This window comes from Molossus molossus, unplaced genomic scaffold, assembly GCF_014108415.1.
Source record: "Molossus molossus isolate mMolMol1 unplaced genomic scaffold, mMolMol1.p scaffold_m16_p_1, whole genome shotgun sequence".
Taxonomy (NCBI): Eukaryota; Metazoa; Chordata; class Mammalia; order Chiroptera; family Molossidae; genus Molossus; species Molossus molossus.
This window is the reverse complement of record NW_023425344.1, coordinates 4,272,765-4,285,523: the sequence shown is the minus strand read 5'-3', so window position 1 is coordinate 4,285,523 and position 12,759 is coordinate 4,272,765. Positions and strand designations below refer to the sequence as shown.

At 58.5% G+C, this 12,759-nt stretch overlaps 2 protein-coding genes across 3 annotated transcripts in view; one reads left to right on the top strand and one right to left on the bottom strand.

Annotated features, from left to right (window-relative positions):
• The window catches only part of EVC (EvC ciliary complex subunit 1), a 52,940-nt gene extending 46,076 nt beyond the window's left edge, over positions 1 to 6,864 (top strand). The window contains exons 17-21 of the mRNA XM_036281165.1: positions 1,925 to 2,036; positions 4,493 to 4,619; positions 5,749 to 5,842; positions 6,503 to 6,614; positions 6,719 to 6,864. Of these exons, the coding sequence (XP_036137058.1) occupies positions 1,925 to 2,036; positions 4,493 to 4,619; positions 5,749 to 5,842; positions 6,503 to 6,614; positions 6,719 to 6,800 (527 nt within the window). The 3' untranslated portion in view covers positions 6,801 to 6,864. The remainder of the gene's footprint in view (positions 1 to 1,924; positions 2,037 to 4,492; positions 4,620 to 5,748; positions 5,843 to 6,502; positions 6,615 to 6,718) is intronic.
• Positions 6,865 to 8,545: 1,681 nt separating this feature from the next.
• The window catches only part of CRMP1 (collapsin response mediator protein 1), a 58,277-nt gene continuing 54,063 nt past the window's right edge, over positions 8,546 to 12,759 (bottom strand). For both annotated transcript variants that reach the window (XM_036260301.1, XM_036260310.1), the window contains exons 13-14: positions 12,293 to 12,458; positions 8,546 to 9,545 (exon numbers count right to left, since the gene is read on the bottom strand). In XM_036260301.1, coding sequence (XP_036116194.1) covers positions 9,454 to 9,545; positions 12,293 to 12,458 — 258 coding nt within the window. In that variant the 3' untranslated portion in view covers positions 8,546 to 9,453. The remainder of the gene's footprint in view (positions 9,546 to 12,292; positions 12,459 to 12,759) is intronic.

Genomic DNA, 12,759 nt, shown 5'->3' with positions numbered 1-12,759 from the left:
AGGTGCGGTGGCTAGTCAGGTGCGGTGACTAGTCAGGTGCGGTGGTTAGTCAGGTGTGGTGGCTGGTTAAGTGTGGCTAGTTAGGTAGAGTGGCTAGTTAGGTGTGGTGGCTAGTTAGGTGTGGCTAGTTAGGTGTAGTGGCTAATTAGGTGGGTGGCTAGTTAGGTGTGGTGGCTAGTTAGGTGTGGTGGCTAGTTAGGTGTGGTGGCTGGTTAAGTGTGGCTAGTTAGGTGTAGTGGCTACTTAGGTGTGGTGGCTAGTTAAGTGTGGCTAGTCAGGTGTGACTAGTCAGGTGTGGTGGCTAGTCAGGTGTGGTGGCTAGTCAGGTGTGGTGGCTAGTTAGGTGTGGTGGCTAGTTAGGTGTGCCTAGTTAGGTGTAGTGGCTAATTAGGTGGGTGGCTAGTTAGGTGTGGTGGCTAGTTAGGTGTGGTGGCTAGTTAGGTGTGGTGGCTGGTTAAGTGTGGCTAGTTAGGTGTAGTGGCTACTTAGGTGTGGTGGCTAGTTAAGTGTGGCTAGTTAGGTGTGGCTAGTTAGGTGTCGTGGCTAGTCAGGTGTAGTGGCTAGTCAGGTGTGGTGGCTAGTTAGGTGTGGTGGCTAGTCAGGTGCGGCTAGTCAGGTGCGGCTAGTCAGGTGCGGCTAGTCAGGTGCGGTGGCTAGTCAGGTGCGGTGGCTAGTCAGGTGTGGTGGCTGGTTAAGTGTGGCTAGTTAGGTATAGTGGCTAGTTAGGTGTGGTGGCTAGTTAGGTGTGGCTAGTTAGGTGTAGTGGCTAATTAGGTGGGTGGCTAGTTAGGTGTGGTGGCTAGTTAGGTGTGGTGGCTAGTTAGGTGTGGTGGCTGGTTAGGTGTGGTGGCTAGTTAGGTGTGGTGGCTGGTTAAGTGTGGCTAGTTAGGTGTAGTGGCTACTTAGGTGTGGTGGCTAGTTAAGTGTGGCTAGTTAGGTGTGGCTAGTCAGGTGTGGTGGCTAGTCAGGTGTGGTGGCTAGTCAGGTGTAGTGGCTAGTCAGGTGTGGTGGCTAGTCAGGTGTGGTGGCTAGTCAGGTGTAGTGGCTAGTCAGGTGTGGTGGCTAGTTAGGTGTGGTGGCTAGTTAGGTGGCTAGTTAGGTAGGTGGCTAGTTAGGTGTGGTGGCTAGTTAGGTGTGGTGGCTAGTTAGGTGTGGCTAGTTAGGTGTGGTGGCTAGTTAGGTGTGGTGGCTAGTTAGGTGTGGCTAGTCAGGTGTGGTGGCTAGTTAGGTGGGTGGCTAGTTAGGTGGGTGGCTAGTTAGGTGTGGTGGCTAGTTAGGTGTGGTGGCTAGTTAGGTGTGGTGGCTAGTTAGGTAGGTGGCTAGTTAAGTGTGGTGGCTAGTTAGGTGTGGCTAGTTAGGTGTGGTGGCTAGTTAGGTGGGTGGCTAGTTAGGTGGGGCTAGTTAGGTGTGGTGGCTAGTTAGGTGGGTGGTTAGTTAACTGAGGCAGCTGGGCAAGTGGAGCTGCTAGTCAGGTGGCGGCCAGGTCAGGGTAAGTGTGTGCTGACACGCAGTCCCGTCCTCTGTCTTCAGACCCACACTTCGCAGGTCCTTGGAGAGCACCCCCTCGGCACCCACATCTGTGGGGGAACGTCTGTCTGTGCGCCCACGCTCTGCGTGTCTTACGGTTTCTCCTTTCGGTGTGGGTTTAGCTGTCTGTGGCGGCCTCTCAGTGCTGAATCTTTCTTTCTCCTGGTACCGGTCGGGGGCCGAGTGGTTGGAGGGAGGGCACGGGCGCCCTGCTGGGCTGCCAGTCTGTGACGGAGGCCGTGCACCCTCACCCACCAGCCCCCCTGGGGCAGACCTCAGGGGCTGTTCAAGGGCACTGTGGAAGCTGGCGTGTCCTGCCGATCTTTGTCCCCATCACCTGCCCAGACGCAGAGTCGATCCTGCAAACCGCACCTTGACCGCTGTGCTCATGTTCCAGGAGACAGGAGGGACAACTACAAGCTGCAGAAAAAGCAAGAACTGGGCGACCCTTCGCCAGGGGCCACGGGCGCGGATGGAACCCAGGAAGCACCCCACGGTGTCTACCAGAGGTGAGGTCCCCACCTAGAGCACACTCGGCCCCTACATGTCACGTTTCTCTCAGCCCTGGACATGGCCTGCAGGTGTCTACCTTCAACCAGATGGAGGCCCAGGCGCCCACCTGCTCCCGCTCTGCACGCGGCCCACCAGGGCACGGGGCGTCAGTCCCTCAGGTGTGGCTGTGGCTTCGTTTCTGGTTTGAAGTGGCCTTCATAGCCCTGACACAGCACCACCTCCTCACTCATACCGTGGGGTCCCCCAGAAACAGACCAAGGGGGCAGGTTGAGGACTAGGGGGCAGGTTGTTTATGGGAGGTGACCCCAGGAAGCACAGTGAGGGAGCAGGAAGTGAGGCAGACGGGTGTCCCCACTGTGGCCTTGACAGGGACTCACCACAGACCACAGGTAGCCGGTCACCTCACTGTTCTGCAGGTCAGGCACCTGGGCAGGTGCTGCTCGTTCTCCGAGTCCCACGTGGGCCCTGATTGGAGGCTCTGGGAAGGCTCTCTCCCGGCTTGCTCAGGTTGTGGCAGAATCCAGTGCCTTGTAGAACAAGGTCCCTGTTTCCTTGTGGCTGTCAGCTGGGGGTCCCCCTGACTCCCTGCACATGGCTCCCACATCCCCGTCACACCTGGGACCTGTCTGCCTCCCTCTTCCGCCACACCTGTGACTCCAGCTGGAGAAACTCCTCTGCCTCAGAGCTCCAGGGTAATCCAGGGTCCTCTCGAATCCCGAAGTCATACCCTAATTGGGACTGCAGAGTCCCAACTGCCATGTAACGTAACATCTTCACAGGTTCAGGGTTAGGGTGGGGACGCCAGTGGGGGACATTGCGTGGCCTACCTCGAAGGGAGAAAAGCCAGAGCCACCTGTGATAATGAAGGGTTTCCAGGGCAACTGAGGCCCAGAGCACTGGCCTCAGGTGTCACAGCCAGTTGCTCCATATCTGTCCCTGCCCAGCTCCAGCTCCGGGTGGAGCTCCAGGAAGGCAAGGACTGCACGTCTCTTATTCACACCTGCAGCTTCAAAACCCAGCACAGAACCTTGCAGAGATGCCTTTATGAATGAACACACGAGTGGATGGGTGGATAGATGCATGATGGATAGATGGGTAGGTGGACGATGGGGTCTTGCAGGATGAATAGGAGTTTGCCAGACAAATAGAAAGAAGAGAGGAAAGATTTCACTGGCAGAAGAAAGAGCATGAAGCAAAAGCAAGGTGGGCTTCTGTGCCTTTGGGCACACTTCTCGGACAGCTGCCTGTGAGGCTAACGGTGGCTCCTGCCTTCTGGTCTAGAAATTCAGCTCCTTTCAGCAAATCAGTCACAGACTGAGAAGGCAGAGAGTAATCCTGGATGCAGGGTGGATGGGACTGAATGCTCCTATTTGCAGAGGCCAGGGGACCGTCAGCGAGGAAGGGAGGGTAACGCCAGCAGGTGAGGTCTCGGCTCAGGAAAGGAGAGGGGAGTGGGCTTTCTTGGGGTCAGGGACCGCTTTCTGCCCAGCTCTGTCCTTCATGGAGGGTCTGGGCTGCCTCTTTCATGATTTCTCAGGTGTGGCATCCGAGGAAAGGGGCTTTCTGTTTTGTGAGGGTGGGGCTCGGGCGACTGCAATTTTAGCAATGTGGGTTCTTCGGGAGAACGCCCCGCCCGGGGTAGGACCGTCTTCTCACTGGTCACTTGCTGTTCAGCACGTCACAGCTGCAGGGCCTCAGGGACGTCCCGCCCTCTAGGCTCCTGCCCCTGGCTTTTCTGCTCTCTGTCCTGCCGATGTCACCAGGCCACCCTGAGGATCCCATAAACGATGTGCCGGAGACGTTCTCTGACCCCCAGCTAGTCACGTCCAGGAGGAGTCAGCCTGTCTTGGAGGGGTCTTGGAGGGGCTCGCCTGTGGCCACGGTGAATCGTGGCTGCAGTCTCTCGGCCTGCTGGATCAGTGCAATGCAATGAAAGACAAGCACGCTGCTTGGAGTGAGGGGGAGCTTTGCAAGGGAGCAAATGCTCCAGATCTTTGGACGCAGTCCCATTTATTTGCAGATTAGTACCCCCAGGTTACAAGTGGATTTATGTAAATTATTTCCTTGAGATGGCATCTCTGCAAACCGTACAGCCTAGCTTTGTCTCTCGCTTTTTACGGCGGAAAGAGACTTTGAACCTAAAAAATAACGAACAGACGTTCTTGAGTCCTAGGACCCATTCATTAGTCCACGCATGCAAAGCTTATCTTATTCACATGCAAATGAAGCACTCTGTGCACCTGGGCTGGCCAGATAGCGAGACTGCATTAACACGAGGTTACAAACCATCCATTTTCCAACCCCCAAACCCCACAGTGGCCATTCTCGCGGCTCCAAGGGCTCAAGGACAGCCACCAGTCACTAATTCGCGGGCCCCTGGGAAAGGTTTGGGCTGGGTCTTGAGTCCCCTGCCAGCCAGGGCAGCACCGACAGCCCCCATTCCCGCTGCCAGGATGCGGGCACAGCAGAAAAAGTTCCTGGCCCAGTTCACGGTCCACCAGCGCATCCGCCTGGACACTTGGCAGCAGAAGGCGAGAGTCCTGGACCTTCTGGAAACCCAGCTGGAGACCCAGTTACAGGTACAAGCTGCAGAGATGGGCCTGGCAGGCCTTTGAAGAGGTGGACAGGGCCAGAGACCGGCCTGTGATCACAGGTCAGAGGGTCTTTGTGAGGGACCCACGCCCCCTCGGGACCTCCCTCACCCCCCGGGCCCTCACTGAGTCTCCCTGGCTGATGACGCGTCAGCCTGCCGACCCACCGTGAGCCTGTGGATCCCGTGTGTCTGCAGCACCCAGCTCGGGCCAGGCCCTGGGCGCAGATCTGTCTTCTGGTGAGCGTCTCCCTGCAGGGGGTCACCAGCATGCGGGCTGCTCAGAGTCAGGGCTGACGTCGGCGTCATTTAGGGGGTGTTGCTGGGGAATGTGGCTCGTGCTGGTCTAGCACATACCAGGGGCTCAATCCGCGTGCCAGAACACGGGCATCTCGTCACAGGAAACTCATCAGTGTGTGATTGAAGCCCGGCTCTAAAGGGAATTAATTGGCTGCCGGTAAAGGAAGCCAGGTGCTGCGGATCGGAGGCCGTGGTGAGAGCGCAGGCCCCGCAGAGCAGAGCCACAAGCCTGGGGGTGATGGTGACGACGAGAACCCGTGAGGGCGGTCCACACGCAGTCACTGAGGCCGTGGGAGCCCCGCGGAGAGTGCACCTCACCACCACGGTCTCCGCCCACCAAGGGGGAGGTCCCTGTTCGACCGGTTAGATGGGGACGGGGCCGCCCAGAGGTCGGGTCACTGTCCAGGTTTGTGTGGTCAAACCACGGGCTGGGAATCAAGGGCTGAGACGAGTCAGGCAGAAGTGGGCGAGATCGGAGCCGCTGCGCCTCTGGCCTCGCTGGGCACCTGTCCCCTGTTTTCTCATCTGCCGAAGGGGATCCGTGGCCAGTGTGCGCGAGGAGGGCAGTTGCCTGGCAGGAGCTGGTTAATGTCAGCCCCCTCCCTCTCCCGTGCCTCTGCCCTGCCCCTGGGAGAATTCTCCACATCCGGGACACACCTGCCAGGCGCCCTGGAGGGGACACACCTGCCAGCTGCCCTGGAGGGGACACACCTGCCAGGCGCCCTGGAGGGGACACACCTGCCGCCGCCCTGGAGGGGCCAGCCCCATCCTGGGGGAGGGGTTGAGAGGGCCCGGCTGATGCTCTGCTTGGTCTTCAGGACGCGGAGCAGAGCTTCATGTCTGAGCTGGCGGCCTTGGCCCGGGTGCCCCTTGCCGAAAGCAAACCATTTCCGAGTAAGCGCGGGCCGTCAGGTAAGTGGTAGGAGGGGGTGTGCGGGGGGCCCTCTGGGCTGGGAAAGGGGTTCCAGTCCCATGTCCTCCACTAACTAGCTGTGTGGCCTTGGACGCTGCACTTACCCTCTCTGGGCATTTGTGTCCTTCCCTATAAATAGCAGCCTCAGTCGGCCCAACCCTGGGCCCCTTGCTCTCTATGGATCAGTAATTCCGATTCCCGGGCCTGCTGTTCATCAGCTGTGTCTGATCTCCGACTGTTCCCTCATCTGTAAAATGGGGATAACCGACCCCTCCCCCCCAACTCAGCGACGTCACAGGGTGTGACAGCCTGGTGACTGGAGAGTGATGGCACGGGGTGCAAAAGTGCACAGGTCTCGAAATAAAATCTGCGTACTGGGGCTGTGTTCTCAGGTGCCCACAGCTTCCGGAGTCTTCCAGTCAGCTGGCTGATTGGAAACAGCCGGAGCCCGGCAGCCCCGGGTTCGAATCCCAGCCCTGCCCCTTATGGGCTACGCGGCTTGGGAAACATGTTAGCCCCTGGGCCTCAGTGTCCTTACAAGTGAAATGGGTGCATCCCCGGCCCAGAGACGCTCAAGGCAGGCTGGGAGGGGGGAGGCCGAGAGGCGCCGTGGCTTCCCTGGGGTGAGAGCCCGTGTCCGGGTTCTTGTGTCTTCACAGAGAAGCCCCTAAAGACCAAAAGGAAGAAGCCCCCGCTCCGGGAAAGAGGGGACGCCGGGGGGCCCAACCACGAGGACCCTGCCTCTGGGGAACACCCCTCAGGATCGCTCAGGTACAGCGGGACCCCCGGGTGCCATGGATCACCCACGGCCGGCGTGCGCCCGGGCAGATGCAGTCAGGGTTCTGACGGGGGCGTTCCTTCCGCGCTTCACACAGCAAAAGGCTGAGCCAGCAGGAAGGCGATGTTGGCGACGGTGAGAATCCCAAGAAGATGCTAAAGAAAAGGAGCCAATTGTAGTGTAAAGCCGATCACTGGGGACGCTGGGGACGGAACCTGCAGACCTGGCCTGAGGGCGCCTGCTCCTCCCCCGCCCCCCCAGAGACCCAGGAGGGACCCCCACCCGGGAGATGGGGCTCCTCTGCGCTGCAGACTTGTGAGGGGTGGAGGGTGGATGATGTTCATGTGCCTGGAAGAGCACATATGTGGCCGACTGGTCGTGGCTCAGCGGCTGAGTGTTGACCCTGCACCAAGAGGTCGCCGGTTCGATTCCCCGTCAGGGCACATGCCCAGGTTGTGGGCCGAATCCCCAGTGGGGGCATGCAGGAGGCGGCCAGTCGATGTTCTCTGTCATCCATGTTTCTATCTCTCCCTCTCCCTTCCTTTCTCTCTAATATCAATAAAGAACAAATATTAAAAAAATAAAAAAAAGAATCTTTAAAAAAAAAAGCACAAACGGGTGTTGCAGACCCTGTGGCCCGGGACAATCAGACACCCCAGGGGTGGACACGCTTTGGCTCTGTCCCTCGGGCATCTCTTCTTCCTGGTTCCCTGTCCCCCCGCTGCTGCCCGGAGTCCCCAAACCTGTCTTCCCTGGTGTGAGGCCCTCACTGCAGCCTGGGCCCCTGCCCTGTGCCTTCGGGCGGTTCTGGGAGGGGAGGGTCTCCGGGCACGGCTGGTGTTTCTGGGTCGAGACTTTTCGTCTCCGTGTCCGTCCCCTCCCTCTCTGTCCCAGGAACCGTGGCCACTGGCTGCCACAGGGACCTCAGCTGGACCCATTCCCGCCTGGGCTCAGCCAGCAGCTAAGGCCTGGTCACCCGGGGTCTGAGTCTCAGGGCCCCCCGACCCCGACACAGGTGCAGACAGCACCCCCTCCCAAGGAGGAGTGTTCGGGGGGCACCACTCCCCCAGTGGACGGTGAGCATGCCCGGAAGCTTCCAGACCAGCCCCCAGAAACCGCTGCCAGGAGAGGCCTTTCCACCCAGAGAGAAAACGTCATGGGAATGAGGGATCCGCAGCCTTGGTGTGTGGACTTGCGGGTGAGATGGGTCTGTCTGGGGAGGGGCCGTCCTGGGCATTGCAGGGTGTCTGGCAGCACCCCGGGCTCTACCCACCAGATGCCACCAGCACCCCCAGTGTGACAATGTCTGCACACACGCAGATGTCCCCTGGCAGTCGTCACCCACCGACCTCAGGCCATCCCGGCGGAGAGCTCAGTGTTCACCACCCCGAGTGCGGTGGGCTCTAGGCCCGGGGAGCCACTGTCTCGGGGTTTCTGGACTATCTAGCACCTGCATTTCTATTTCTTCTAACCTACATCAGACTCAGGCAGGAGAGCGGCCCGGCATTCCCAAAACTAACCCACAGCGCCCCCTTGTGGCCACATAAAATACTTCCTGAATCTGCAGGGTCTTGAACAAAGTTCCTTCTGTCAGTATCTTGAGAATCTGTTTCACGTAGAAATCATGTTTCTTTTTGTCAGCTGAGGCCTTCTGGTGGGACGGTCTGATTTGGTGACAAGACTATGGGAAAGGCAGTCATGCTGGCTGCCTCGGCCTCCACCTTGCGGGGCTGCCTCGGTCTTGCGGGGAGAATTGTTTGACTTCTTAGGTGTAGCTTCCTTAGCCCGAGGGAGCACGTCACAGGTCGCATGCTGTGGGACCCTCCCGCACCCTGACCCCCAGCGACTGCACCTGGCAGTTTGGGGCACATCCCGTCTTGATAAAGCCTTCAATGACAACACCCCGGCAGGCCAGTGGGCCGTTTATTTTATTTTTTCACAAGCTTTGAATTCAGAAATGAGAGCCACAATAAGCCAGTCGGTAAGTAAAAATGGGGGTGATTACAAAGAAAAACTTTGTACAAAACTTTAAAAATCTGACTGCCCCGTCAACCTCCTCAGAGACAAGGGCACAGGCAACTGGAAGCAGCCGCCACCCCACGGCCGTCAGCCCTGGACGGGGACAAGGGACGCCTTTCTGAGCACACGGCCGGCTCGGCCCGACGTCCAGAGCTGGCTGGAAGGGTACGCACAGACCGGAAAGGTGTCATGGCCAGTGGCATGCGCCACAGAGACCAGCCTTCCCGACGCGGCGCGGTGGCCCTGCTCAGAGCCCCCCTGCCTCTGACAACCCAGGGGGCCCAGCGGGTGAGGGGGCGGGCGTCTCTCCAGGGCAGACTGAGGGTGGGCGGTGCGTGAACGTCTTCCTGTCCAGTGGGCAGTTGCCCTGAGGGCCGGAGGGCCTGGCCTGGTGTCTACATCGATCCTCGGTGACAGTGACGTGCCGTCAGATGCTCACACGGACTTCCACACGGAACAACATGCATCAACTACCCTAGAACAGCTACAGGGGTGCAAAGGAACCACTCAAGAATCACGGAGCCCGGGGCTGGGAAGTGGAGGGGACGGTACGAGACGACGCTGGGACCGCGCTCACTGAGGAGGGCAGTGGGGACCCCATGCTCGGCGTGGGCGTCGGCATGGGCACGCACGGGGGCAGGGACTTCCCAAGCAAACATACCACTAGTACCACTTCCTCCTAAACGAAAAAGGGAAGAACATCATTCGGTGTGTCCCCGCTCAGTACCAAATAAAACTATGGGTTTGAAAAACACTGACGGAGAGGAATGGACATCATTCCCAGAATCCTTCACTCGAGCTCATCCACTCCTGTCAACCGAGGCTGGTGATGTTGCAGCGGCCACCAGGGGGCGCCACGATGCGGTGGCCGGTGCGCCTGGGGTTGTTGTCATCTGTCTGGGCACCTGAAAGAGACAGCCAACCAGTTCTGTCATCAGCTCCACTTCCTGCTCCTGAGGACCGGGTACCTCCCAGACCCCTCATCTCGCCCAGGCCCGGCCCACCTCTGGGGAGGCTCCCCGACCTCACAGCACACACTGCTTTCTCCGCTGTGCCCACTCAGACCCTGGGTCGCCCTCCTGCAGCCCCGGCCACACTGAGCTCTTTCTTGTGTGGCTTCACGTTCTTGAGACAGGTGGGCACACACTAACGGAGGACCTACTGTGTGCGGGCACAGACTTGGTGCTGTAACATACACTGATGAGCCTGGAGCACATGAAAGGGGTGTTTTTACTCCCAACTCACGGGTGAGGAATTTGAGGCTCAGCTCTCACTTCTTGGGGGACACACCTAGAGGGTGGGGAAGCCAGGTCAGCACCAACTGGTTTGCATCCAGGGCCTGATCCTACCACGCGGTCAGAACGCCACTTAGCACAGGGCCCGATGCTCCAAGGGTGTTTCACGCGTGCTGTGCTTGGGCGTGCGTGCGTGTGCATGTGTGTGAACTGCAAGAGTTGGAATTACCTCATGTGCAAAGGGCAGGTCTGGATGGGGGTCAGCGTTGTTTATTTTAAACCTGCAAAGCCAACCATCCATTCTCATCTCATGCATGCTCTTGTAGTTAAATACAGATTGAAAATGCCAGCACCAAGCCCAGTGTCTGGTGCTTGCTGAGTACGTAGTAAATGAAGGAACAGCGGGTGGTGGATAACGCCAGAAGGAAGGGGGAGAAGGCGCGAGGGTCCAGTCGGGGCATTGGGGTTCCAGAACGAACCATGCCTGCAATTGGGTAATCTCGAATCACCCACGCCCCTTGCTCAGCCTGACTCCCTCTTTCGTGAAATAAGAGTGGAGGCCCCTCCAGCCGGGACATTACATGATGTGGGGAAGCCACGAGGAACCTGGATTCGAGTACGGACTGATTTTCTCTCGCCGTTTCGTTGGTAGCCGGTGTATCTTCCTGGTGGTTCAGGAGTCTCCTGAAGGCCCAGAAATCAGGCCTACGCTTGCTACCTTTCCCCTCATCGTCACCTGCTCCCTCCTGGTCACATGTCTGCTTCTTTGAAAATACCCGAGGGACAAAAGGACACCTGTGCAATAAGTCATGCTACACCCTACAACGTCACATCACGCAGACACGTAAAAGGACGTGTGTGACACTGTTCCTGGTGTCACAAAGTGTCTCCGCTGTTGGCAGCAAATGAAGTCCCATGTCCGGCTGCAGTGAGGCTGGCCACGGGCAGCGCTGGGCCCCCGAGCCAGGGGGGCGGGGCCCTCCAGCAGCCTGTCTGGGTCACAGGGGCTCTCCGTGGTTCACAGCAGGTGTGAATGAGGGGCGGTGACAGTCCCACCCAGTCTCCCAGCATCGCTCCAGTCTCTGTTCTGTTGACTGAGTGTCAGATGAGAGACTCAAGTTGTGTTTAGGGTCTGTTTGTGCAAAAATAGTTACCTGTGAACATCTGAGTGACATCAGTGTACAAGGCAGGCTCATGGGAAGCGAGTGGGGCTGGACTGGGACCCCGATCCTCACCCAGTCACTGAGCGAGACACCCTGTGGATGGAAGGTCTGTCTCCTCCCCAGTGTGAACTGGGGTTTCATCTCTCTGTCCCTCGCACTCTTGTTTTTTTTATTTTTTATCCTCACCCGAGGACATTTTGTTCCATTTTTTGTTCAGATAGAGTGAGAGGGAGAGAGAGGAACAGAGAGAAACATCGACATGAAAGGGACACATCGAGTGGCTGCCACCCGCACGACCAACCAGGGCCGGGGACAAACTGTAACCGAGGTAAGTGCCCCTAGTGGGAACCGAACCCGGGTCTCTCTGGACCGCAGGCCGACGCTCTAACCGCCGAGCCAACTGGCCAGGGCCCTCGCACTGTTTTTGCTAAGGTTTCGCCTTCTCCGTCCAGAGGGAGGGGGGCGGCTAATGGACAAGGTGCACGCTGTCTCCCTCAGAGCCCTGCGGGCACCAGGCCCAGCGGACGAGGGCTCCTGCTTTGGCACAGCTCGTGCTATAAGAACAGTTCTTACGTTTTTAAACGGCTGCACTTCAATGGCCATTTCATCTTACACCATCTTGGTGGGCGGAGCCTAAAATATTGACCATCTGGCCCTTTAATGAAAAGTCTGCGGACCCTGGAATAGACGGGGGGCTGCCTTGCCCACCACCGCGCTCCTAGGGCCCAGCACAGCGTCTCACACGCTTCCGCCCCCGCTGCTCTGCAGGGTGATCCCAATTCCATGCTCGGCGCTGTGCGTGCCTGCCCCCCGGGTGACCTTGTGACACTGCAGACGGTGTCCCTGGGGCCCTCATAAATCTGAGGGACCAGCCCAACTTCAGATTTTGTCCACACACGTTTCTTGAGCACCAAGTCCTGAATTTCTCGAGGTCTCAATTTCCTCTTTAAAGAAACAGGAACTCGACCAGCTGAAGACATGCCCAGAGGACAGACGGTGGCTACTGTCACCTCTCCACGGGTAAGAGTGAAAGTGTCCCCACGTGTGCTGGGGGTTGAGCCCAGGTCTACGCAGAGGCTGAGTAAGGCAGGGTCGGCACCTACGCCGTCCCGTGGCCCTCAGCATTGACCCGCCAGCCCACAGCGCCCCGCCCAAGGAGAGGTGGAGAGGTCCCTCGGTCCCCTCCCGATTGTTCACGGGGGAGGGCCCTTGGCACCGCGGTGGGTGCGGACCCCTGGCTGCTGCGCCTCGTACCTGACAAGCTGAAGTTGGACTGGTGGAGGTTTCTGAAGGGCGCCGGCTGCTGTTTGGAAGGCGAGGATTTGGCGGAAGGAGCAGGAGTTGCATACTTGGGAGTAGCTGGCACCTCATACACGGGCCCGTCGTACATGCCCCTGGGAACCCCTAGCAATCCGGAGACCTAACGGAGGGAGGGGGGGGCGGCTAGTGGACAAGGTGCACGCGTGCGGGCAGGACAGTGACCGCACACACCACACGGCGCCTGCTCACTCCACATACACACATGCACATACATGCCTAACACCACACACAATCCAACACACATAAAGACATACATGCGCACATGTACATAGGCATACACACAGGATTATACACTCAAACGTGCATTCACACACGTGCACTCAAGCACACACCACACACATAGACATGTACACAGGCATACACATGGTTATATACACACACATGCACACATACATGAGCAC